This window comes from Daucus carota, chromosome 4 (genome assembly GCF_001625215.2).
Source record: "Daucus carota subsp. sativus chromosome 4, DH1 v3.0, whole genome shotgun sequence".
NCBI classification, from domain to species: Eukaryota; Viridiplantae; Streptophyta; class Magnoliopsida; order Apiales; family Apiaceae; genus Daucus; species Daucus carota.
In genome coordinates, this window is record NC_030384.2 from 44,452,614 (window position 1) to 44,478,947 (window position 26,334).

Sequence of the window (26,334 nt, forward strand, 5' to 3'; positions counted from 1 at the left end):
CAAACCAAACATACTCAGTATATCCCGTTTAGAGCAGGGTCGGATGAGGGTAAGATGTACGCAACCATGCCCCTATCCTTAAAGTAGAGAGGCTGTTTCCGTGAAAACCCTGGCTTAGTGCACAACAAATAAAAGCTATAATAAGAATATAATACCTTAGTCCATGACATGGGACTTACCGAAACGGTTACTAGACAAAATTTAAATATATTATCATAAATATTAGAAGTCATATTCTTTTACTTTGTTACGGTGGCATTCAAAAATAATGTGTAAAACTGTATGAATAATATTTTTATTTAAAGTCTTTTGGAAAGACCCAGATAATATATAAAATTCGAAAGAACTTATATTCCGAAGTACTTGATTGATATTTATTGATGACTTTAGTGATCATGTTGATAGCGTTGCTATATATCAATTTTATTTCCAACTTTTTTGTGTCTAATAATAATTGGATGATTGATGTGCATACAACAATCCTACATTGTAAATTATATTTGAAAAAAAGATTGGCAACGCTTTTTGTTTTTTGTTATTTGATTAGATCAGATTTTCATAGAATAGATTCTTTTTAAATATTTTTCTAAATCATGTCAAATACTTTTTATCAATTATTCTATACATTTTTAAGCTGCCACATCCCTCTTTGTAAATTGCACATTCAAATCGACAAAATGAAAAAAATGTTAAAATGCACGTCACTCCCTTCATGTTTTCGATATTTTTATTTAATTCTTAACCTACATATCTATAGACTTTTATGTATTAAAAAAAACAATATTATTTTTAATATATACAGTGCAATAATATATGATAATTTTTTTAATATATATAAGAAGTATAATTTTTATTAATAAAAAATTCAAGTACACAAATCTCCGAATTCAAGGTCAATAGTTGTCCTCTTTTACTGCGGGTTCATTAATTCGGCTGCAAAATTCTGCTCAGCGATCACCCACTCTCTTCAAAACAGCAGAACAATCCTTATTCAGTTTTCAGTATAGTATGCTTTCACCATACAGTACTTAAAAAGACTTTATAAAAAATTAAATAAATATATTCCCACTCATTTTTTTATATTTTTTTTAGATGTCCCATCCAATTCATTTATATTTTAAAACTTACCAAATAGTGAATGAGTCCCACCACTTCTCTACTTTTATTTTTTTTATACATTAAAAATCAATGGGTTCCACCTTTCACCACTTTTCTTTCTCTTTTTCACCACTTTATATATATTTCTTGACCTGAGTGCCCAACCCATTGGATAAGAAATGTGAGGGACGGAGGGAGTATTTTGTAAGCTTCCAAGAAGGTAAAAATAAGGATGACATGAATATTTGTCTTTTTAATTTTTTTTGGCATATATTTAAATTACCCTGATCACACAATTAAAAAGTTATTAAATCTTAAAATAAAAATATTATTTTAATATTTTTACTTACAAGAAACTATTAAAATAATTAATCTTGCAATCAAATCATTTTAAGTAATATGTAAAAAATATATAAACGGAAGGAGTATAATTATATAATACTATTTTATTTTATAAAAAGTAAAATAATAATAATTTACTACTTCCGTTTCAAGATATTTTTATTTCTTAATAGTTGAAGTCATTAATTTTAATTGAAATTTATAGAGTCATAAAAATTTAAAAATATATATTAATAAAATAAATGTTTAATTTATTTTAAAATATAAATTTGTATTGTAAAGTTATATAAAATAAAATTTAAATTTTAATTAAAAGTTAAAATTGATAATTTGAAAAGGAGGAGTAGGTTGTCACGTTATTCGGATTATGCACCGGGTCAGGTCACGAGAGATGGCCCCCTCATTATTTATTCATAACTACTCTTAATTTTATTGAAAACATTTCTTTAGCTATTTCCCGACTCTCTCACCCTTGAAATTGCATCTCTCTCTCTCACTCTCTTGCTCTCTCTCTCTCTCTCTCTCTCTCTCTCTCGCTAGGTGGTGGTGTCGTGTATGGCGATTCCAGCTGCAGGTGTTGTCGTACCGGTGGGCGTTGTCTTCTTCATCTCCGGTCTAGTCGTCAATCTCATTCAGGTTCTTATCTACACACTAATTGTTGAGAATCAATCTAAAACCTTAAGCTGTTGTAGGAATGTCTCAATTGGATCTTATGCTATATTTTAGCACTCTCTCTCACTGATAATCCCATTTTTGGGTTGGAGAGGGTGCCCATCTTTAGGGCAATTAATGCTTTCGTGTTCATGTTAAATTGTGAGAATATTAAGGGTGACGGAGAGTCTACTTGGGACCTCCGCCAAATCAGAGCTCCGATACCATGTTGAGAACCAATTTATTTAAAACCCTAAGGTGTTATAGGAAGGCCCCAATTAGATCTTATGCTATATTTCAACACCAATTATTTCCAATTACTTGTCCAAATGTTGTTTTTAAGCTGTATATTATTGTGATTATAGGAGGCCAGGTCACTCATTTACGCCTAAAACATTTTTAGCTCCAGGATTGATTGCTTGATTGTTTTACTATATTTCTATATATACGGGATCATTATATGTGTTTATGTTGGCAGGCTTTCTTTTTCGTTCTCGTGCGCCCTTTTTCGAAGAATGCGTATAGAAAGATTAACAGAGTGGTTGCTGAATTGTTGTGGCTGGAACTTATATGGCTCATTGATTGGTGGGCTGGAGTTAAGGTCATTTCCAATACTCTACTGATAATGTGATTTTTGATTAAGTTGTTACTGGTTTTTTCGAAGTTAAGGACTATGGTAGTGTAATTTTCATGGAGATCAATCGGATTTGGAGTCTACTTTCACATAAGTTTATCACCTCTATACTTCTAAGGAGGCTTAACAAGCTACCACTTACCAGTATAACATGATTTAGCATCTCAGTAGAGAAAAACTATTACCCTAATCTTGAAATATTTTATTTATTAAACTAGGTGCTAAGTAGTCACCGACCTCTCCTTTCTGTCACACGCGGGTGCGCTCACGCACACCCATATATCATTCGGCAATTGTTGAGCTAATAGGCAGAATAATAGGGTCAACTTTTGTTTTATTCACATAAATGTCGTTGTACAGATCATTAATACTTGATCGATTTGAGGAGCTATTTGGCGTGGCTACCGGATCTTTCTTTTATTGTAGGGATATTTTGTTTTGACAAGGAATTTATTAGGGCTTATCGTTTGCTGTCCCAGGTCCTGAGTTCGGCTCTCGTTCACCCCAAGATTTATCAAAATAGACACTTGACACTAATTTGTAGGTTTATAACCCTGCTCTCTAAAAAAATATATTACAATTTGCCCCATCATATTCAACAAATTTCTGAGTAGGATTTGTATTGTAGTTCTGCAGAGGAACCTTGTAGCGTGCATTTTTATATGTTAATAACTCAGGTAATAATTGGTGATCAGAGTTTCCATCAGACTTTGAAAAAGTGACTAGAACTTGGCAGTGTCTGGTCATGTACTCCTTGTGCTTCGGGCACTTGTAGATTCTCGTGTATTAGATGTTACATCATTGTTGTGACCATTGTGCCTTGAAACTCAGATTTGGCTAGAGGCCTCCAACATAAATATGTCCCCAAGTATCGGATGCTGCATTTTTTTCAAAGAAATACATGTTTTTGCCCTAATATAAGTTTCCGATGTGCTTATACCCCTGTCCTACTTATAAGTGTCCTCCAGTGGTACTTAGAGGTAAAATAATGATCCAGTCATGGTTGTTACGTCGCTCGACTAGTCGCGACTAGTCGACGACTAGTCGAGCAGTCGGTGGAGGACGGTCGACTGGCCTCCTCGACTGGCTGTTTGTAAGTATTTCGCTCGACTGGTTCATGACTGGTCGACTGGGTCTACTTGTCGACCGGACTGGTCGACCCAGTCGCTCGACTGGTTCCAGATTTGCAAAAAAAGCCCAGATTTGCAAAAAAAAACCCATCCAATCGGCCTCCAGTCGCCCTAATTCACCTCCAGTGGCCTCCAACTTCAAATTTTCATAGGTATGCTTCATATTATTTGTAAAAACAGAGTACCCACACTCATATATACATACATAACACATATATACACAGACTCACTGAGTCATATATGTATATACACACAGAATAGTTGTATGTATATATACACACAGTCAAACAATATATATTACACACAATTATACACACACACTTATAGAACAGATAATGGAATTAATACACTTGTTTTTTGTTTTTTGTTCAATGTTCCAGGATAACAGAAAATGGGGGACCCAACTGACCCAACTGACCCTAATTATGATCTCTGTCTTAGTTTACTTTGCTTCCTATAATCCTATTTGTGCAGTCAATTGTGTGTAGAAGTGTAGAACATGTAGATATATATAAAATTACTAATTTTATACTTTGTCGACTAGTCTACGACTAGTCACGACTCGACTTGCCGGACACTCCGGTCGACTCGACTCGACTTACCGACGTAACAACCATGGATCCAGTCACGGAGAATGAGACATTAACACATATTCTGAAGTGTAACTTTAATAAACCTGTACTACCTCTAATTCCTCAGTAGTTGTTTCTGTAAAAATGAATATACTCCTAAATACTAACCTTTTTCACTTATCTGTGTGCAATAATGTTCTTTTTCTAACTGTCTTTTAGTTATGTCTAAAAGGTTTGCACTGTCTGTGTACATCACAATCATCCCTTATATTATAATGAAAGAGTCCCATGTAGGGGTTGTAGACTTTGTTTTTGTGTTAATTATGTAATAGATGGTAACTTGACTGTGATTAACGTAATGTTTCTGGCTGCAGATTCAACTTTATACAGATCCTGAAACATTTAAATTAATGGGTATGACAGTAAGTTTGTGATCTGGCTTAATATGGTATATTCTTTACGAATAATGTTTTTTCCCCTTAAAATACTAATATTTTTTTACCTATCGAATCCATTTAGGAAAGGAACATGCACTTGTCATATGCAACCACAAAAGTGACATCGATTGGCTAGTTGGCTGGATTTTGGCTCAGGTTTGTTTATTTTTATTTTTAACTTCTGCCCACGTGCATGGATGCATGCAAATATGTGTGCCATGTGCATGCAGGGCAGGACCACATGCCGCCTATAACCTACCTCAAATTCTAGGTAGTACTATATTAGGCATAATTTTACTAGCAATATAAGCAAGCTCAAGCTGTAATGTATTTAGGTTTCTAAAAGGCCCTTGCTCCGCTAGGCACAAATTTGTCTTTCAAAATTCTTTTTACATACACACACATCAATTCTTTCATCTTTTTTTTTTTTTTAATTTGTCAAATATTACCTTTTCAATATTGTTTTGGTTTCTAATTCAGATTTATACTCAAATAATTACACATGAATTTGAATCCCTTATTTTGGCCCCTTGGCCCTCGCATTAAATTCTTAGCTCCTAGTCTCCTACCCTTTGCACATGACATTTGTATGTTGTGTGCATGTATGGCTATATTTCAACAGTTTTTTTTTTTTTTCAAATATAAAAGAAGATATGCTTTATGCTACACATATATCTGCAATGCATTCTATTTAAGGACAATTCAATGGTGGTTAATGTTTTCTAATTTAGCGCAGATAGATTTTATTTCTCGTCCATATGCCTTTCTATTTTTTGCTAATATTTATTGTTTCATACACCAGAGATCAGGCTGCCTGGGTAGTGCTTTAGCTGTTATGAAGAAATCATCCAAATTTCTTCCTGTAAGTGCCTAAATTCGTTTTGAACTTAATTTCCTCTGGGATTTTAACTTTTTTAAATATCTCTTGAATGGATGAACTTGATTAAAAGGTTGTATATTGCTTTATGCAGTGCATGTTATAGACCTATACTTTTGGTAGTACCGTACACTGCATAATATTCACTTCAACTTTCATATTTTTTATTCAGCAATATAAATTAGTATTGTCAAATAGGATTCGTTACTTGTTGATACTCAACCTGTTGGAAAGCATGGAAGCTAATGCAGGGAGATGCTATTCACTGAGGGGGCCATCGCATCCTATGAATTTTCGCCATTAGATTTATAATGCATTCTTGCTAGCAATATATATGTAATTGGACCAAACACTAGAGACCTCTCCACATACCTGGGCCGTGATACCATGTTAAGCAACCAACTCACCTAATACCGGAAGGGTGTTAGGAGGCCTTAATCAGATCATATCCACCTCCTTATTGTGTCCACTGGTCACTGATTAATTTATTGAAAACTCGGGGATAATTTAAGACAAGGTAGGCGAGCTTGAAACTATGTCCTGATAAATCTGTACTGTGTTTCGTCCAACAATATCTTACATACTTGAGCTATTCAACCTACTTCAATATGAACTTAAAAAATAAAAAAAGACGTCCTTATGTTTTTAGTATCCTATGCAAGACAAGTATAAATTATTTTTAAATGATTTTCTTTCTTTAATTTTAGCCAGAAGAGAAATGGAAAAATTCATTTCTTTATATTGTTGCTACAGTCCCCCGAATATTCACTTTAAAACATGTTCCATAATTGAGTTTTCAAAATTAAGTAATATTTGTACTTTCTGTCCATTTTTATGTATTTAGTATATATTCTTTTATCTACCCTTTCAAACACCTAAGTCTCTCAGGATAGCGCCATTAATGCTTATTGCTGCATCTCAGGTTATAGGTTGGTCAATGTGGTTCTCTGAATATCTTTTTCTTGAAAGGAGTTGGGCCAAAGATGAAAATACGCTGAAGGTATGGGTGTTTAAATATAGAGATTGATATTTTATCATGTTTGGTCACTCTTATGCCTTCTGTGTTCTTTGATAGTTTTAACATTTCTTATTGGGTTTCTTAAAATTCTCCTTATAATTCTATGGGATGTTGTTCCTACAGTCCGGTTTTCAACGCCTAAGGGATTTCCCGCATGCATTTTGGCTGGCACTATTTGTCGAGGGTACTCGCTTTACACAGGCAAAACTTTTAGCTGCTCAGGAATATGCATCTTCAATGGGATTACCTGCTCCCAGGAATGTCTTGATTCCACGAACCAAGGTTAGGGTTCTGTTCCTCCCATGAACTTGTTAGTTTCCTCATAATTCCTCTGTCAGTGTGCATTATGATAACAAGTTTTAGCATATCATGTTATCATTTTCTTGTTAAATAAATAAATTTAAGTTCCTAGTTTTAAAGTTATCTGTTTATAGGCATCTTAACACTAAGCTCCCAGAGAACTAGCTAATTAAATACATATCGTCATGTTTATTTCTATCCTACGTCTACTACACACTGTTCGCATTTGGATGAATTGCGAGATGTTAAATCCCGTCCTGCAAACTTTACGTTGTTTCAATTTGTGTACTAAGAAAGTGTGGGAGTTCGGTAAAATCTATTCTCCCCGGTGACAAAAGGTGATTGGACATGAACACGAAACACTAATGTTGGATGGAGCAATCCAAATCCTTTAAAGAAATAAAGTTTTTTACCCCGGCCATTCCCGATACCGTATCCTCGTAGGCCTCGCGCAATATGGCAAAGAGAAGACACAATTTTGGTAGCCATACCAGTGAATTATAACAAGCTTTTAGATAAAGAATAAAGACAATGGATGCCGCCTACTACTAAAAAACCGGTTTTGCAAATCCTTGCTTGTGGGGCGCCGGGCGGCATACCTAATTTTTTTTTTAATTTTTTATGTTAACCTTTAAAACTATTAGGTATTAGTTTTTTGAGATTTATGGTTTTCTGGCATCATTTCGTTCTGTCAAGAGGAGTACAGATATGGATTTTGATCTATTCTTGAGTTTTATCAAGAAGATAGCATGATAGAACTATACACACACCAACCAGGGCATATGCAAGTAGATATGTAATATTGCCTTTGGCAAATTGAAATGTATGTATTGTTGTTTCGTGCATGTTATGTATTACAGAGTTCTTACGAGCACATGGACGAACCACATAACAATTTGCAAAACTTTTGTCAATATATATTGGATTTTTTAAACTCCCTGCATGCTGTTATCTATGCAGATATATCACTGGTCGAGTCATGATTTAATGACTGATTCTGATTCTTCTCTTTCATAATATCTCTTTGTTGATCATTAATTACACCATGCAAGCACAACTTGCATTTTCTGAAGATTTTCTAAATAAAAATTTAATTGTATATGCTGTTGTTTCAGGGTTTTGTTACAGCAGTAACTCACATGCGTCCATTTGTTCCAGCTGTATATGATGTGACCCTAGCCATTCCCAAAACGTCACCTCCACCTACTATGCTCAGACTATTCAAGGGCCAATCTTCCGTGGTAAAGTTAAAACAATCTGAATAGTTTGATCATTAGCTTATTAATGAAAAAGTTGCAAATGTGGTAGTGATAACCATTTGATATGATCCACAAGACCCTTTCACGACCAGGGCGAAACAGTATACCATGGGACTCTTTGGGTGGACCACGGCCCCATGTGAAAAATGAAAAAAATAAAAAGAAGGAAGAATATATTTTTTAATTATTACTTTAGTGAGGGTCAATATATCTATCTATTATATTACCGCAGAAGGACCCCCCCCCCCCCCCCCCCCCCCCCCTTTTGTAAGAACAAACTTCTTTTACCACTTACATTCTAAAAAATGACATGAAAATGAAAAGTACGCAGATAGAATTATGTTATATCAGCTCAGATAGGAGAATACACACAGAAATAACAAAAGAAGTCCAAGAATATTAAGGCGCCTATATTCCCTTTTCTGCAGGTGCATATTCATCTCAAACGGCACTTGATGAGTGATCTTCCGAAATCAGATGATTCTGTTGCACAGTGGTGTAAAGACGCCTTCGTGGTCAAGGTAATAACTTTTTTCTTATGCATTGTCCTTTTCTTCTGCCTATGATCTGAAGATATTTTATGACACGGACTAGTATTGCACACATGAAGGTGCATGCAACTTTCGTGCTGAAAGGAGCTACATACAACTTTGTTATCCTCGGTTACTATGAAACTCTATAAATCCTACCGATTCTTGCATACCAATATTCTTCTAACAGACTACTATAAGTTTGTTTCATAATAGGCCCAATTTGAAGCTTTGCTTACTTCCCATGGTATTAATGAATTGTTAGCTTTTAGATTAATTTTTGAGAGAAAAATATTAGAGAAGTGGTTCTTCACTATAACATATACTCCCCCCGTCCCAAAATAATAGTAGCTTTGACTTTTTTCACGTATTTTGAGGGTAAAAAAACACAATTCTATATATTGATTTTTAAATTCATTCTTCTGAATATAGTTATAGATGTTAAATTTGTATTCAGAAAAAGAAAATCTGAAAAATAATGTGTAGAACTTTTTACACCTCAAATTACGTGCAAAAAGTCAAAGCGACTATTATTTTGAGATAGAGTGAGTATATTGTTAGAAATTGTTTCATGACATCATTACTAATCTTTCTTGAGTTTTATACATTTTTAGGAGACAGCTATCAATTTAACAGATTTTCACTAGAAGCTCTCATTATGTAAGTGCTGAAAATGGAACACAACACAAACATGAAAACTATATGTGATATACCTGTTGTCTGCCTGTGCGTAGTGTGTGTCACTTTACCACGGCGGTATCAGTAAAATGCACTTGGTATACGTAATCTATCTGTCCTCGATGTAAGTGCTTTCTAAGTTGATTGACATTTTTTTCTTCTGGATTTGGCTCAAGTAGGATAACTTATTGGATAAGCATAAAGAAAATGATAGCTTTGGTGATGGAGTACTACAAGACACTGGTCGACCGTTGAATTCTCTTGTGGTAACACAAATATTAATTTACCAACTCCAATCTTCGTTCTGATCAAGCTTCTATTTCCTATGGGCAATTCATTTGTATGTGGTCTAATAACTACTGCTACAACAGGTTGTCATCTCCTGGGCATGTCTTCTCATTTTTGGGGCCTTAAAATTCGTCCAGTGGTCCTCAATACTATCTTCTTGGAAGGGTCTTGCATTCTCGGCAGTTGGCCTAGGCATAGTTACGGTTCTTATGCAGATATTGATTCAATTTTCCCAATCAGAGCGTTCCAACCGTCCGATGCCGTCGAAACATGCAAAACCACCCCAATGAAGGCCAGTAGTAGGAGAGAACCTACATATACTAAGAGAGGTGCAACAGTTACCTCATTAGGCTTGTTCAATCCTTCACACAATTGAGTCCGTCATCTGTAGTGATATTTGTGAAATATGACATGCGCTGTACAACTTTATGCTCCTCAAGGGATGTCCATGTTGGACCTTGTATACTTGTACAAGTAGAGAGAGTAGGAAAGGCATATCAATTAGTTGGTCTTGTTAATTATTTAGTAATTGGGTCCTTGATTTATTTGTTTGATACTTGTACTTCATGTTTTCGAAACTTTTCAAGTCCGATTATCATCTTTGACATTGGTTAAAATATCAAACTGGAATTAGAAGATAAATAGGTCTCGTTTCTGAGGTAACAACTTAAAGTGGTTTGATTGTTGCACATTTAAGTATGTACAATTAGCTTTACCATGGTAATTCACTACTTATATTTGTTGTTAGGGTACTAATGAAAATTTACACCTACAACGACCCCCTTCTGCAAAAGTTTTCTTTTCGACTAACCTATACATCAGTATATTTACGATACATAAATGAAGGTTAGGTCCTTTTTTTGGGTGCAACACAGGAAAGCTTTCGTGATAAAGATGAGTCTCCTGTATACAAAATCATGAGCTAAGATATTATTTACATATATATCACACAACATTTTGTCTTGTACTTAAGTGGGATAACAGGTTCCCTAGTCTTTCAGATTAGGGACATCGTCTGCGTACATTTTATCACAACTTCTTCAGTTTTTCAGTCAGAATAAGAACATCGTCTGAATACATTTTATTCTTCCTGGATTTGCTCCAAGCGGCATATGCTGGGTACGTTTAGTTTGGTTTACAAGATGTTGAAAGCCAGAGTAACAGCCTCTCTATTCTTTCGGAATAGTCATATTTGCTCTAAGCGGGATATGCTGGGTACATTTAGTTTGGTTTACGGGATGTTGAAATGCCGACGCTGTCATTGAACTGCCTATCATTGAATTGACATATGACTTGGCGAGCCAGCATTTCGCAATTGCAGGTCGGTGTACCTTGGACTCTTCATTAATCCGAGAGCAGAATGTAGGTCCAAATTCAGCTCATAAGCTGCTGGTACATTAACTAAAATATTAATTCAGCTAAAAACCTCATGTGCAAGAAGAATAAAAAGACACTAATTCCACAACTTGGATGATGTCAAGGCTGTACTGCAGCAGTGACTTCCAATCATTTTGTTATTCACCAATCTGAATTATAAGTAATCTTGCTAATCGTGTTTCATGTGCCATTAAATCATGTGTTGCTGACATTAACTCACTTGTCTAACATACTTATGTAGTCTATCACATCAAGCTGCTCTGTTCTTCCCTTATCATCATGTCTAATTTTTTGTTCTTTTCCTGCGTGAATAATATGACTTCAATTTTCGCTACTGTCTCTTGTAAAAGTATGTGTACAACTTTGGTGCTTGTTGCCCTAGAAGGTAAAGAGCGTGCAACTCTGTAACAGTTGATTGGCAATTGTCAGTTTTGTTGCTGGACTCCTTTTCTAGTTAATGGCTTCTATAAGGTCTACTTAACATTATGTAATATCCGGAATTTCGGGATCGATAGCCTAGTGATAAAGGGTTATCGTTTTCACGTTCTTCAGCCGTGGCTTCAATTACTCGGGGAGAATTTTGTTTCCCTCATAGAAGAAACTGTAATTACCCAGATATTTACTGAAATAGATAGTTTGGTTTTATAAATGTTTTGTTTTTCATGGTAAATTATCCAAGTTGATGGCAGAAATTACTGTATAAAGCTTAAACAAAGCACGCATATGCATTAACTAACATTCTTCAATAACTTTAAAGCTTCAATGAGCCAGACAAACAATCTGGCAATCTGCATTGTCTCTAGCTTACCTACCATTCGTAGGCTTTTAATTGCTTGTTGCTTCTGGATGATTGTTTGTTAACTGAAAGCAAAGGCTCATACGTTTTATCGAATATTTTTTGGCAGCAAATGCATCTCAAACTAAACTCGCTCTGAGAAAATTATTAATTACTCCCTCTGTTTTTTTTATATGACGCTTTGACTTTTGGCACACACTTTTAAGTGCTTTGACCGGGTAGTTAAAAATTTTATTTTTAAAATTTTTTTTTTCTGAATAATAATATATGATCAAAACTTTTATTCAGAAAAAGAAAATTCTAAAAATAATATTTTTAACTACCCGGTCAAAGCACTTAAAAGTGTGTGCCAAAAGTCAAAGCGTCATATAAAAAAAAACAGAGGGAGTATAATTTGCTTATGGGGGCATTAATTTTCCTAAAAACAAAGCGTAGAGTATTAGGTTACACGGCAGGAGCTTTACAATTAAGAACATCGGTCATTATTAAGTAGAGCAAAGGATTATACTTTTTTATCTATAATTTTTGACAGCAAATGCATTCCAAATTAAGTTCGCTATGAGGAAGCTATTAATTATAACCGAGGCAATAATTTTCCTAAAAATGAAGTGCAAAGTATTAGGTTACACGACAGGGGTTTTACAATTAACAACAGCGGTCGTTATTAAGTAAAGCAAAGGTTCATGCGTTTATATTGAATAGTTTTTGATGGCAAATGCATCCCAAACTAAGTTCACTATGAGAAAGCTATTAATTATAATTTGTTTATTGGGCATTAATTTTTCTAAAAATAAAGCATTGAGTATTAGGTTACATAGCAGGAGCTTTACAATTAAGAACATCTGACATTATTAAGTAGAGTACGACCACGATTATATTTGAAGGATTTGCAACCACAAGTTATACCGTTTTTATATTTCTCGTCTCAATTTCATTTATACGATGATAATATAGTCTCATGACATACCGTTTTGAGCTAGAAACTTATCATTTCATGATATGTAACCCGAACCTTCTGAAATGATTCATCACTCATGTCATATCAATGTCATTCAAGATGGGTCATCCGGAACCGCGGGGACATAACTTTGAGAAGCAGCCCATAGGTAATCTCGGTTGAATTTAATTACGTCCATATATTTACCTTTGTAGTATTCGGGAGGAAAATGAGAGAGTGGAATAATGGAGAATAAGTGGGATGGGAAAGAAGTTTGATAAAACGGGGCAGTAGGTAAAAAACGTTGTCATTTTGTAGCTGGATAATGTACAAAGAGGCTGACTTATCTTGTCCTCCTGGGATCCACTTGTAAATTTGCTAGTGCCAGTAGTATATTTGAAATTGCATGGGGTAAGGTCAGAGATGTTTCTCAATACTAGACATCAACATGGAAACTCAGAGCAGTGTTTTCTATCTACCAAGACAGAACACACTCGTGCACTCTCGGAACTCTGGAATTCAGTATTCAATATGCTGGTGGCAAGTCTGTACATGAATACTCTATTCCAAAACAATTAGTGAGTGAATTATATTTCAAGTTCGGTGCTTGAATATTTAAACCTTGTTTTGACTCTGGTCAATAATCAGTCTGAAAAGGATGTTCACAGGTTTATCTTGATTTTGAGTAGCTGTGATTCCTCTCTATTACGGTATATTGTAATCAAACCGACCTTAAACCTAACATTAAAAATATGTTATAATTTTGTTCCATCTCAAAAATATCTTGAAGTTTTGGGAGTTCAGAGTGTAATTCAACTCTCAGCTCTGAAATCTCAATATTCACATTCAATTATGAACATAAAAACAAAGTCATGTTATCATTCGTGAATATGATCCGCTCTCGACCCAAAAATAAATTTTCGAATTAATATAATATCTTGAATATCTTCTGCAAGCTTCCAGCAGAATTGGTATTAATTAGAGTAATGTGTACAGAAGAAATTGTAAGTATAATCCTTCCACGAAAAACCCGCATAGATGTTGGATTTCCACCATGGGAAATAGCCACGCATTCTCTGCTCCCCAAAAAGCCTTAATATTGAGACAGATTTTTAGGGACCATAATATCCACATGATGTCCCTAGTCTCAGATCACATCTTTATACACCACTAACAGGATTATGATGTTGCGTCTCAGTTGTTTTTGTTACACTTGCGATTCTTGAAGAATATCAGAAAACGATCACATACGTCTATAGTATTATTTAATTCGTAAAGTCTACACTACTGAAAATCAGATAATTAAGAAAAACAAAAAGGCCTAAATGAATATCGAAGACGGAGCAGTCGTATATAGCAAGCCGACCAAAGTGGGCATCCCGAAAGGATTGCCTTTATACACGAACACGTATAAAAACACAATACAGGCAGTATGTAGTATCACAATTTACAACCTTTTTGCCATTGGTCTGGACCAACCATGTTGTCTTCGATGCAATATATAACAGTTGGGTACATTTATTAAAAACTAAAACTAAACCTAGAATCCCGCAGATTTTATATTATACGCACAGTTCGACTCCACATCCACATTTTGATTTTTCCGTATCGCGTTGGTTCGAAAAAGATGAGCCGGAACGCTGAACCCAAATTTCTTTTTATCGTCCGACGATCATTTCTTTTCTTCTTTTTGCCGGATCGTGCGAAGATCATTGGTGTTATTATTGTTTAATCTTTGTTTCAGAAAAGAGATGATACCAAGTCCTTTTGTACACTTAGTAATATTGACTATCATCTTTCAATTATTTATAAATCATAAGTTCGAATTTTAAACAAAAATATAGGATTTTTATATTTTTAAATTTCTTAATGTTACCGCTCAAGAAAGTAATTACTATTTAATTACCAATAGTCCGGTAAATATAACTGACTAAATTCGAATAATCTCAAATCTTTTAAGTTCGAGGCATGCAATTGTTTGTCAAATATTAAAATTTGATTAAATTTAGAATTTTTTTTATTAAACCGGCCAAATTTAAGAGATCATTTCAATATATTAAAGAAAAATACAACGTTCCGATTCTCTTAGGTCTGGTTAATACTATTTAAAAAAATTCTCAAAAATTAGTACTTTTTTCCGAATTCTTGAGCTCGTATCAATATAATACTAATCCTGGATAACAACCAAAAAAAAAAAAGAACAGTAACCACATTTTATACGGGAAAGAATTAATTTTGTTTTTTTGATAAAAAGTAAAATAATTAGCATAATTTCAACTGATACTAATTCCGAGCTCCTCTAGTTAAACGACTGCTTTTCTGCAGCACTCCCTTTGTCAGGAAAAAGGAAATCTAACTTTAATTTCCTTTCATATTATTATTAAGATTCTTTTTGCTTATCTTTTTGGGACGGACCTCGGCAGATAGTACTATTGGATATTGGAAAATCATTAATTAGCAGTATATCTCTAGCTTGCGATATATGTGTCGGTAACTCTATACTCTATGATGTACTCGCTGTTTGCAATATAAATTGTTTTAAAATATGCACTTAAATATATTTTAATACATAATAATAGTTATGTAATTAAGTTTGAATTTTAGAAATATACCCTCCGCAAATAGTAACTTCCCATATCACATACCTTTAGGTGAGTATAGGAACAATATTAATCTCTATTTCTGGTTTTTATTCTCGTTTTGGAATTTTTTATGAACATAAAAATCTATTTAATATAAGCTAGATAGCTAAAATATATTATGTATGCTCTCTTTAGTTTTATATATATATAGCACCTATAGGTGAAATTATTTTTTTAATAAAAATATATAATCAAAATTTTAATTCTAGAAAAAGATAATTAACACAAATTTTATTATACGATCAATATATATAAAGCTGCATGTAAAAAATTAAAATGTTGTATAAGAGAAAATATATAAAGTTAAAATTTTAAATATTGATTGTTTGAGTAAAACACATTTTATCGTGAACTTGCGGATGGGTCATGTGAACTTGATTAAGACAATATCAATTCCATTCGTAGTAGTAAGCTTGACCAAACTTCTGTTAAATATCGGTTTAAAATAAGTAAGGCCAACAAAATTTTTATTCGGATTTGAATGTCGTTCATTCTCACATATATTTGTTTATAAAATATATTAGTCTAAATTGTTAAGTAGTAAACTGTAACAGAAAAATGTACTTGTGTAAACAGTCTCTCAGTAACATTTCAAAGTAAAAAAAATGAAAAGATAAAAAACTGTCCAGCTTAATGTATTTTAAAGTGTAAATCAAAAGAGGAAAAAAACAATTAGCAAGAAACTGTGCATGTGTATTGATTTCCTGTGCATCTGTATGCAGTATATGTGAAATATATTTACCAGTTGTGTGAAGTAGGCCTGTACGCGGTTCGGATTGGTTCGGTTGGAGGGTAATAACCGAACCAAACCGCAACTTGCGGTTTTCTAAAATCTCAAATCGCGACCAAACCGTTGGTTAAAAAAAATCAACCAAATCCACCCACGTAATTGCGGTTGGAGTTGCGGTTCAACCGCTAAAATAGTTTGACAAAGAAGTTCTATCATACACTCTGATATAAGTTTCCATTTGGAGCATGAAATAAATTACAGTCATGGACACATTGACTAATTTATATTGGGCCTTGCTCAAAGAGTCCAAATTTCATTAATTTAGTAACTTCTTTTTATTTATGTGAATATCTATATGTAAATATATAAACATATATAATAAATATATTTAAATTTATATAATGTGCGGTTGGCGGTTGCGGTTGGTTTTTTGCGGTTTTAAAAAAAAATGAATCCGCAACCAAACCGCAAATTAATGGTTATTAAAAAATCCATCCGCGATTGCCCACATTGTGCGGTTATCCATAATACACGGATCGGTTACGGGTGGTGGTTGCGGTTGATGCGGTTGAGCGGATTGAATGTACAGCCGACTGTGAAGTAGTGATGGTCTGATACTCACAACTCACGAGCCGCGGATTATACATACACACATACATTCATTCTTTAAAGGGTTGAAATGAGTCAGACTTTAGACCATCCATCAATATAATATCCATCCACACTTTGGTGATCTTGTACCTCTCCAGATCTCTCTCTAGCTCCTCTCTATAAAACCTCTCTCCCATCACTCCCTACTATTCTCCCTTCAATCCCCACCTTTTTGTTCAATCACCATGACTGATCCTTACTCACATCCCTACCCTCAATGGTTCAGATTCAACCCCCCTCCTCCCCCTCACCACCATACCTACTTTTACTCTTCTCAGAACCACCCTCCTCAGCCACCACTCAACAATTACATGTTCTACAAAACAAACCCTCCTCCTCCAACTCCAACTCCAACTCCAACCTCACCTCCTCTCAGAGAAGCATTACCTTTACTCACCCTGAGCCCCATGAGAAAACCAGATCAAGAAATTACCACAGCTGCTCAAATTCCACAAATACCCTCCTCCTCTTGCAGCACAAGCGGCCTTGACCTCAACATGATCCCCACCTACATGGATGTGGATGAGTACAAGAAAAGCAGCCGAGAGGCCCGAGATGATATCGACGAAGATGTGGATGAAAATGATGAACAAGTGACGGTAGCACTGCAGATAGGGCTTCCAAACCCTAGCCCTGCCGATATGGCTGCGTATAATATGCATCATCTTTTAACCACTTCCAATTGTTCCTCTTCATCAAACACTAATTCCACCACTAGCGCGGGTCATTTGTCAGCCAATTGCTGTTATTCCTCGAATAATAGCAGTCATAATACGAGTTCCGGTTCAGGAGGGATGCATATCAGCAAGTATTGGATTCCAACTCCTTCTCAGATTCTTATTGGGCCTACCCAATTCTCCTGCCCAGTTTGCTACAAGACCTTCAACAGATACAACAATATGCAGGTACTTCTTCTTGTTAATTTTCCGTGTTGAATTTTGTTAATAGATAGAAAAGTGTGTAGATGAAATGATGAAGGTGTAGATCGACAGTAGAGAGGTAGTAGTGATTGTAAATGAATAAACAAGTGTATTCATTTATGGTTGATTGAACAAGACATGTTGCACATACACACAGAGAGGAGAATAGTAGATAGCGCACACACTCTCCTTTTTGCTCACACTGAACAACACAGACTGCATTGTTCTTTCCTTCCCTGTGCTTTCAGATTGTACAATCTCCTCGAAGTCCGTGCAGTCTCCTCTCTCTCTAGTCTCTTTTTCACCTCTTATAAAGTTTACGTAATAGTGCTAGTAAAACTCCTCACTTTGCTCTCCTTTTCAGACACCAAATCTTCAGACTCACCAAGTCTTAACTACCATTTGTTCGGTAAACCCCGCAGGTTTGGCAAGTACAATTAGCCAATTTTACAAACTAATTTACCTGCCGCAAAAATAATTAGAATCATTTTTTAATTTTAATTAGCCCTTTTTAGCTGATATAGTATGATTTAGGGGTTCTAGATTTGATCAATATTTTAACATGTATATATATTTCTCTGATGATATGTAATGGATCCTTTGTCTTACAAATCTAGGTTAATTTCCGTTGATTGTTTTTGATAATATCAAATTCAATTGAACTAAATGATGTGTTCCGAATAATTTTGTCAAAAATAGATGAAATAATGACATGTTCTCAATAATAATGAATTTTGTTGGGACTTCAAATTACAAAGTTTATACTTGTATTCCCCAAATTCATAAATTTTTCCCGAATTTTATATAGATTCGAAGTTACTGATGATGTGAGTAAAAATATATTCATTTTCCTGATTTGTTTGAAATGTGTTTATACATATGTAAAATTTATTATATTTTGTATATGTATTTAGATGCATATGTGGGGGCATGGATCACAATACAGAAAAGGCCCGGAATCACTAAGAGGGACTCAACCTACAGGAATGTTGAAACTTCCCTGCTATTGCTGTGCCCCTGGATGCAGAAACAACATTGATCATCCGAGATCAAAGCCCCTCAAAGATTTCCGAACCCTTCAAACACATTACAAGAGAAAGCACGGGATCAAGCCCTTCATGTGTCGAAAATGTGGCAAAGCTTTTGCGGTGAGGGGTGACTGGAGGACTCATGAGAAGAACTGTGGGAAGCTTTGGTACTGCATCTGCGGGTCAGATTTCAAGCACAAGAGATCCCTGAAAGATCACATCAAGGCCTTTGGACATGGCCACGCATCCTATGGTGGTGGATTTGAAGAAGAAGATGATGACCCTGCATCCGAAGTTGAACAAGATGATGACGATGATAATGATCAGTCCTCGTCTTTGCAGTGAATCATCAATCGTGCTGAACTCTCTCTTAAAAGTATTTAAATGTGCACAAACATGCAGAAGATGTACAATTTCTCTTTACATTTCAGTGATTCTAATTAGGTTCCGTAATTAAGGTTTAAGCACGTACTCTCATCTAGCTTAAAATTTAGTTATGTTTATCTAAATCCCTCGCCCTACCTTGCTAATTTCATGATCATGGCCTGTATTAGCTATCAATTGTCAAAATTTCAAGGTTTTAATGATCCTGTAGTTTTGTTTTTCATGCAAAATAGATTAAATATATTATATCCCTCTACTAATTAATATATATAGTTAGGAATAAGTGTACTGAATATCTGCATGCCTCCTTATTTCCCTTCTCTCTATATCTGTTGGCATCAGAAATTGGGAAGCCTACGGGGATCGATTGACATGGGAAACATAGCACCACAAAGCTCGGGAAAGCGAAGAAAGACAATAGTGCATGGAAACCGGTAATTATGCAATATAGTAAAAAAACAGTACTTATATGTCATTCTTATCAGTTTATATGAGCTAGCTAGCTAGCTAGCTAGGACGCCTAACTACTAACTTATGATCCGCAATACACAATTTATTTATTTATAAGCTGCGTTGTCAGAGCTTGGATGTTAGGATAAATTAAGGATGGGTGTCTGCAAACAATTTATATATTTTTTCAAATAGAATAGGGAACTTGTATAAGATTTGAGGGTATAGTAACTTATATGAGAAAACTGGAGAACCTATCCTAACATTTGAAGATAATATTACAAAATAATTACTATACAGCCCTTTTTCTACATGAAACTATATACTATTAAGGTTTGAATACTTTCAAAATCTACAGGTATCCTTATCTGAAGGCATCAGATATTTTCTAATTCTCTTAAATTTTGGGGGAGCTGATTCCATAATGTCGTATGAGAGGCAGTTCAAGTTTGCTTTATATAACGGCTCGTGATATTAGTATAGATACGGGATCGAAGTTTGTCGAACCAACACCAGATTTATATCGGACTGAAACTGAGCGGCTCTTTAAAATTTAGGATGAATATTAAATATATGTAAAATATATTTACATATAATTAATGAATGATTCTTATATAAATGTTTTTTCCAATTGCCAAATAAGGGTACTTGTTTAGGCATTGAGGGAATTCCTTGGAAACAAAATTTGTAACAGATTTTGAATACCTAGCTAAACAAGTCACCTAGCTAGCTAGCTCATTTCATCAACAGTTCTCTAGAATGTTGTGAATAAATTATCTACACTCTGGAACAGATATGAATATGATCAAATATGAATATGATCAAGAAAAGCTTTATACTAGGCAAACAATACTGTACTAGGTACTAATATCTGCTCAAAAAACAAAACAACACTCATACACATATTACCGTACACTGTGTTTTATTTACTCCTGTTTGATTAATATTTAGTAATGTATATTTTCTGGATAATTTTCAAATGAACTTTTTACACGATATCTCTTGGAAGTGGAACTGATTATCAATTGCATGATGGCTTTAGAAAGTAACACGAGTAAATGATCGGAGAAATTGAAGGGAACGTAATGGAGGATCATGCATGTACTCATTATGAGCCAGGGCGTGGAGGTTATATTAGAGCAAGTCCAAGAGTGCCCTAAAATCATGTCCTAAATCAAAATTTAAGGCATTTGAAGTAAAATGGTGCTCCAACAATGTCCTAGTGATGCCTCAAAACACTAGGACATCTAACAAATGCCTTATTTTTGAGGCACAATCATGCATGCCCTAAACCATTTCTATCAATAAAATATTACTCCCTCCGTCCCCTTTTACATGTCCCTTTTGAAAATTTTTTTTGTCTCAAATTACTTGTCCACTTCTCTTTTCAAAGCAACTTTTTGTATGTTTTTTCAAAATGTAACAACTTCCAATGTTTGACTAGCATATATATATACACAACTCTATCTAATTCATCACATTTATTAGGGATATGTATGAAAACAAGATATCCACCTAACATTTTCTTAAGATGCGTTATTTTTTCAAAAGGGACAAGTAAAAGGGGACGGAGGGAGTAGCTTACTCACATTCCAACACACCTCCCTTCTCTTTCTTTTTCACTTCCCTCCAACAATAATTCAAATATACTATTATTTAGATAATAAGGCACAATATTAAGGCATATTGTTGGAGTTGTTATGTTAAAATGATGTCCTAAATCACTAGGACATTATTTTTTATTATATATATAGGGCACTTCCTAGGACATTGTTGGACTTGCTCTTATAACAGATCGATGACGAGATATGTAAAGAGATATACTTAATTAAACGATTAATAAGGAGACAATAACAAGATTTCTTTAACTTTTACTTTTAGGAATGATGATGTTGTTACATGAATCGGCTTGGTTGATGAATGCAAGTGGTTTTTCTTTATCAGGATTCAATCTTTCATGATTCATTTTTATATGTTTCAAAATTTACAAAGACCAATGATGTATAATCAGTTTAAATAATTTCACCAGCATTTAAGAATCCCTAACTGAAAGGAATATTGGAGATGATGAGCAGATATATATCAGAGAGCTAGTCGCGTTTGTTTAATTGAGAGTAGAAAGAGATAGGCTTTTCATCCTGCAAATATATGCAGCAGCTTTTGGGGTGCATATGATGCTCTTTTGCTTTAATAAGTGGAGGGATGTTGTCTACTGTGCTCATGGATGGAACTTATTTATACCCTTTAAGTTTCACCTTTCTATCAACTTGTTTTTTTATTTCTTACATAGCGTGCGGTTGTTTGCGTGTATATATCAAGGATTTGGGATCACATGAATATATCATAGTATATGATCAGTACTGTCTGATTAATAAAAGATACCAAATTCTGATCAAATTGTGCACGAGAATTAAAAGATGCATGCAGTATATATAGTTACAAACCTGTGGCAAGAGCTAATTGTATTGTGCTATCGGGTTTATCATCTGTTATCCAGAGTCCTAATTTCGATCCAACTAGATATTAATTTTATCAGGACGGTACTACCCTCTGAACTTATAAACATATTCAAGAAAACCGAGGGCAAAAAATCTGAGGCATTTATTGTGGAGCCCTAAGTTTAGTTAGTTGGGAAATACTACAACGTAACACAGTATAAAAGTACTGTGCAATTTACATATACTGCTGCATACTGCGAGTGATGATGGTCAAATGGGTTTTTAGCTACAAGCTGCTACAGTGGTTGCATACACAATAAACCAACCTTGCTGACTTGTGGCTGCTGTTGTTTGAAATGACGTTTCAATAATTCTCTTTTTCATGTCTTTAATTTTCCACGGATTTGAATCTATACAGGCATATCAGTCTGTGATTTTTTGTGCTGGTACATAGTAAGGAGCATATGTTTGTATTCTTGCACAGAAGTCTGAAAACCATAATTGTAATAGTACCTCTATCATCAAGATTTAGGAAGAAAGGAATACTATGAAGACGACAACGAATCAGCCATACATACATGTGTATATGTATAGCCTATACAGCAGGGCTGAAAACATGTAACATCACTGTTCATTGTACAAAGCAAATTCGTTGCTAGCTTTTCCAAAAATATTATTCAAAAACATAAGAATAAAACAAATATATTAGGAAAAAATTCCCCATGATTATTTTAAATCTTTTTATATAAATTTCAGCAACAATATCCTACTTCGAATTATATTAGATATTACAAACATCATAGAAATTGAAAGATGATTATTAAATTAATATATGTGAAATAAGAAATAGTGATCGCTAATTTGCTTGTATGTATAAAATGGCTCAAGGAAAACATTTTTAGAATAGTGTTTTTGACTATATGGTTTTTTTACTGATCTCTCTTATTATGGTTACGTATATGCAAGATTCATTATCAGTTCACTATTGCTATCTCTAAATTGAATGAGTTTGCTCCCTTGTCTCGAAAGGATCCGAGAAATTTCTCATTTTATTTAAAGTAATATCAAATATGATAAATCTATATATTGATTACACCCTTATATGATATATCATGCTCAAGTTTAAATTTAGGATTTGTATGTTAATGTCCCAAATTTTGAATAAATATTTTCTTAATTACACATGGAATATGAAAGCATATATTGCATGAACCAATGTTGTACATTTTTTGTTTTTGATATCAATTATTACAATTTAATTACATGTATATATAAATATTATAGATTATATATTATGAAATACATAATATATATGTATGTTAAGACTAAGACTAAAATTTAGAAAATAATGTTAACAAAATTTATACAAAAATATTAATTAACTAATAATGTTTGATAATAAATATAATTAATATTATTTATTTGATGTATACACACTCGTATATTTATTAAAACCCCAGTTTCCTATTATAAAAAAATTACAAGCCTTTTTCAAGTGAAAGTCATTCTAATATAGATATCTCAAAATAGATCTAGAATTTATTTTTTCCCATGAACATCAAACAAAAAACTGAAACGCATATTTATAATTCCAAATTTTATAAAAATATTTTTATAAATTTTAAAATAACGAGAGATCATAACAAAATTTGATTTAAGGAGCGAGGGATGCCCCTCTGGCCATTGCTAGATGTCATCAAGCCATGTACGGAGGCCCAGTGATGAACAATATGTTGAGTAAATAATTGAAAGGGGGAGGGATGCCTCAAGACTGGATCACTGGACATAAAAAAACCCGTCGCTGACCGGCCGGTCCTTCTCCGTCACTGGAAGTCCTGTTAGATATGCATGCACTTGTATTAACTGTCAGGTTTTGTCCATGCAAGCCATGTGCCCATCCAAACTGCACAGCTCCATCTACTATTGTTGTGCGATAGCTTTAATTATTTCAAAGCCAGGCAGAACTAAAGCATTCATTTATGTACTCATGTAGTCTTGTGGACCTCTCCTCCAAATTATCTTTATTTCGATGTTTTCTCTTTTCTGTTACAATATTCAGTGCAAGTCATGTAGTTTCTGCATAATAATAAAACATGTAAACTGAGCTTCGTGCATGGCATGTAAATGTTATTCTATAAAAGACCATGCAATTGCCTTCTGTCAAACAGCAGCACTGGCTTGTGTAAAATCCCAATGCCCTCTTTTCTCTTCTCTCATTTCCCATACTCCAATCACAATCACATAGTCTTTGAAAAATCAGTTTGGTGGTCACACCTAGTAGTATTTAATAGTTTTTGTGATGGGCTTGACAAGGAGACCAAGCATTAGTGAGGCAGGAGAATATGTATGAATGTATGTAGATATGTTTATTCATTCCAAACCTGTATTTGCATTCCAATACCAGAGGGGACAACAGTGTCCCCCTTGACCCGAATCTCTAACCTCTCTTCCGTGTTTTTTTCCCTTTCTAGACTCCCTCGTTTTTGTAATCCCAATGCATGCATGGTTTTAGGAGCGTTTTAACTTTTAATAATACTCCATACTCTAGTCTCTCTAAATTGTGTGAAACAAAGATTAGCTAAAGGTTCCTGCCTAGCACATAAACAGCACAATAAAAAGGACGAGTTAATTTTATGATGAAGGTCAGGGAATTTCGGTGAGTAGTCTAAGCTCGATAGTTCTGACTGAATTCTTAAAATAAACATTTTTTAAAAATATTAAACCTAAATTTAAAAAATGTAATGCATAGTTCTATATGTATGTGTTTTAATACCCTAATAATGGTGTGTCCTGGCCTGTTCGTCCCCTGCTTTAAGTCCGTGCTTAAAGTTAAAGTTGCTTGTGATTTTAAACTGAAAAACGTCTATTTGTGTAATAAGTAAAAAACTGACTTAAAAATAAAAATAAGTCAAGAACTGACTTAAAACTAAATGTTAGTTTGAGCTATTTTTCAATGATTTATATTTTTTAATTTTTTTTATAAATATTACACATAAATCATAATTTACTCATAAATCACTTTTATTTTTATTTTTACTTTTTCTATAACACATAACAAATATTTTAAGTTATCTGCTTATCATATGAACAAGTGACATTAAACTCAGTCAAAACACCTCAAGAACTTATTCTGAAGTGGCCAGGTTTGGGGATTATTTGTAGGCGCGCACATAGCATCATTGTACTCCATATCTTATTGTTTCTGGGTTTGAAAATCAACTTTAGAAACGCAACCTGTCTTTTTCACTTTAATTTTATGAAATTGTAGATAGGACCTGAGGACAATATGTATTTTAAGAGGTCCCATTTGCGAAAGAGAAAAAGTGGAGAAAGGTAAAAAAATAATCTTGACCCATGATCGCCTTTGAAAAGATGGAATTGTATGTAGTACCCAGTACTGTCACTCTGTCAGCGTGTTTAATTATACTACTAGTAATAAATAGGAGTATGAGAAACTCAAAGGAAACAAAATAATGCTTTTGAACTAGTATTATAACTAGAGGGATCTCTTTTCACCATGCATGATATATATTATCCCTGCCATATCTAACACCCGGCCCCCTCTTGTAATCCATCTACTTGATTCTGCTAAAGCTATAGTAGTTTATCATTATGGTCAGTTTTATTAGATTCCCCATCTAGTGATGTTGTAGAGTAGTTATCTTGTTGGAAGAATAGAGGGAAGAAGAAGAAGAAACTTCATTGTGAAGAAAGAAAGCGTACATGTATCACCAAAGACATAGCACTAGTACTTATACGTACATAAGCCACCCAGCTGATATACCTCTTTTAACCTAATTATTGAACTACAATAACTTTGGACATACCTAATTTTAACTTGAAGGTTGCCTGAATTTTTAAGAGCAAGGGCTATGACCTGGAGCCGGTTTGGTAGATACTACTTATTGATTTAATGTGTTAAGTGATAGGTTTAAATTGACTGTTTTAATAATTTATATCATAGATAATATATGAGTTATCAAAATAATAAAAAAAAATTGATAGATTTTTTATTTTAATTCTAAAATTAATTTTTTAATCATAAAAATAAAATAAACTAATTAAATAAATACATCCAGGTAGCTTCTGATTTTAAATTAATTTATTAAATTTTTTCATTTTAAATCATCTTATAACTTTATTACATAAACATATAATTTTCTGCTT

The 26,334-nt window shown here is 34.0% G+C and overlaps 2 protein-coding genes across 2 annotated transcripts; both read left to right on the forward strand.

Annotated features, from left to right (window-relative positions):
* The first annotated feature begins 1,804 nt into the window (after positions 1–1,804).
* On the forward strand, positions 1,805–10,359 carry LOC108219589 (1-acyl-sn-glycerol-3-phosphate acyltransferase 2). Its single transcript, XM_017393100.2, has 11 exons — positions 1,805–2,076; positions 2,570–2,692; positions 4,802–4,841; positions 4,947–5,020; positions 5,667–5,726; positions 6,664–6,741; positions 6,883–7,041; positions 8,175–8,300; positions 8,747–8,839; positions 9,706–9,792; positions 9,898–10,359. Exons 1-11 carry the CDS (start codon positions 1,996–1,998, stop codon positions 10,102–10,104), a joined length of 1,128 nt encoding a protein of 375 aa, XP_017248589.2. The 5' UTR covers positions 1,805–1,995; the 3' UTR covers positions 10,105–10,359.
* Positions 10,360–16,972: 6,613 nt separating this feature from the next.
* LOC108216615 (zinc finger protein WIP2) lies at positions 16,973–19,436 on the forward strand. The gene is made up of 2 exons (XM_017389427.2): positions 16,973–17,852; positions 18,782–19,436. Exons 1-2 carry the CDS (start codon positions 17,133–17,135, stop codon positions 19,238–19,240), a joined length of 1,179 nt encoding a protein of 392 aa, XP_017244916.1. The 5' UTR covers positions 16,973–17,132; the 3' UTR covers positions 19,241–19,436.
* Positions 19,437–26,334: the final 6,898 nt, after the last annotated feature.

Bases quoted from the DNA above. Each gene is read 5' to 3' on its own strand.
- LOC108216615 (XM_017389427.2), top strand. From the start codon at position 17,133: ATGACTGATCCTTACTCACATCCCTACCCTCAATGGTTCAGATTCAAC. The intron at 17,853-18,781 runs GTACTTCTTCTT...ATATGTATTTAG, and splicing joins ACAGATACAACAATATGCAG to ATGCATATGTGGGGGCATGG.
- LOC108219589 (XM_017393100.2), top strand. From the start codon at position 1,996: ATGGCGATTCCAGCTGCAGGTGTTGTCGTACCGGTGGGCGTTGTCTTC. The intron at 6,742-6,882 runs GTATGGGTGTTT...TTGTTCCTACAG, and splicing joins AAGATGAAAATACGCTGAAG to TCCGGTTTTCAACGCCTAAG. The intron at 8,840-9,705 runs GTAATAACTTTT...TGGCTCAAGTAG, and splicing joins AAGACGCCTTCGTGGTCAAG to GATAACTTATTGGATAAGCA.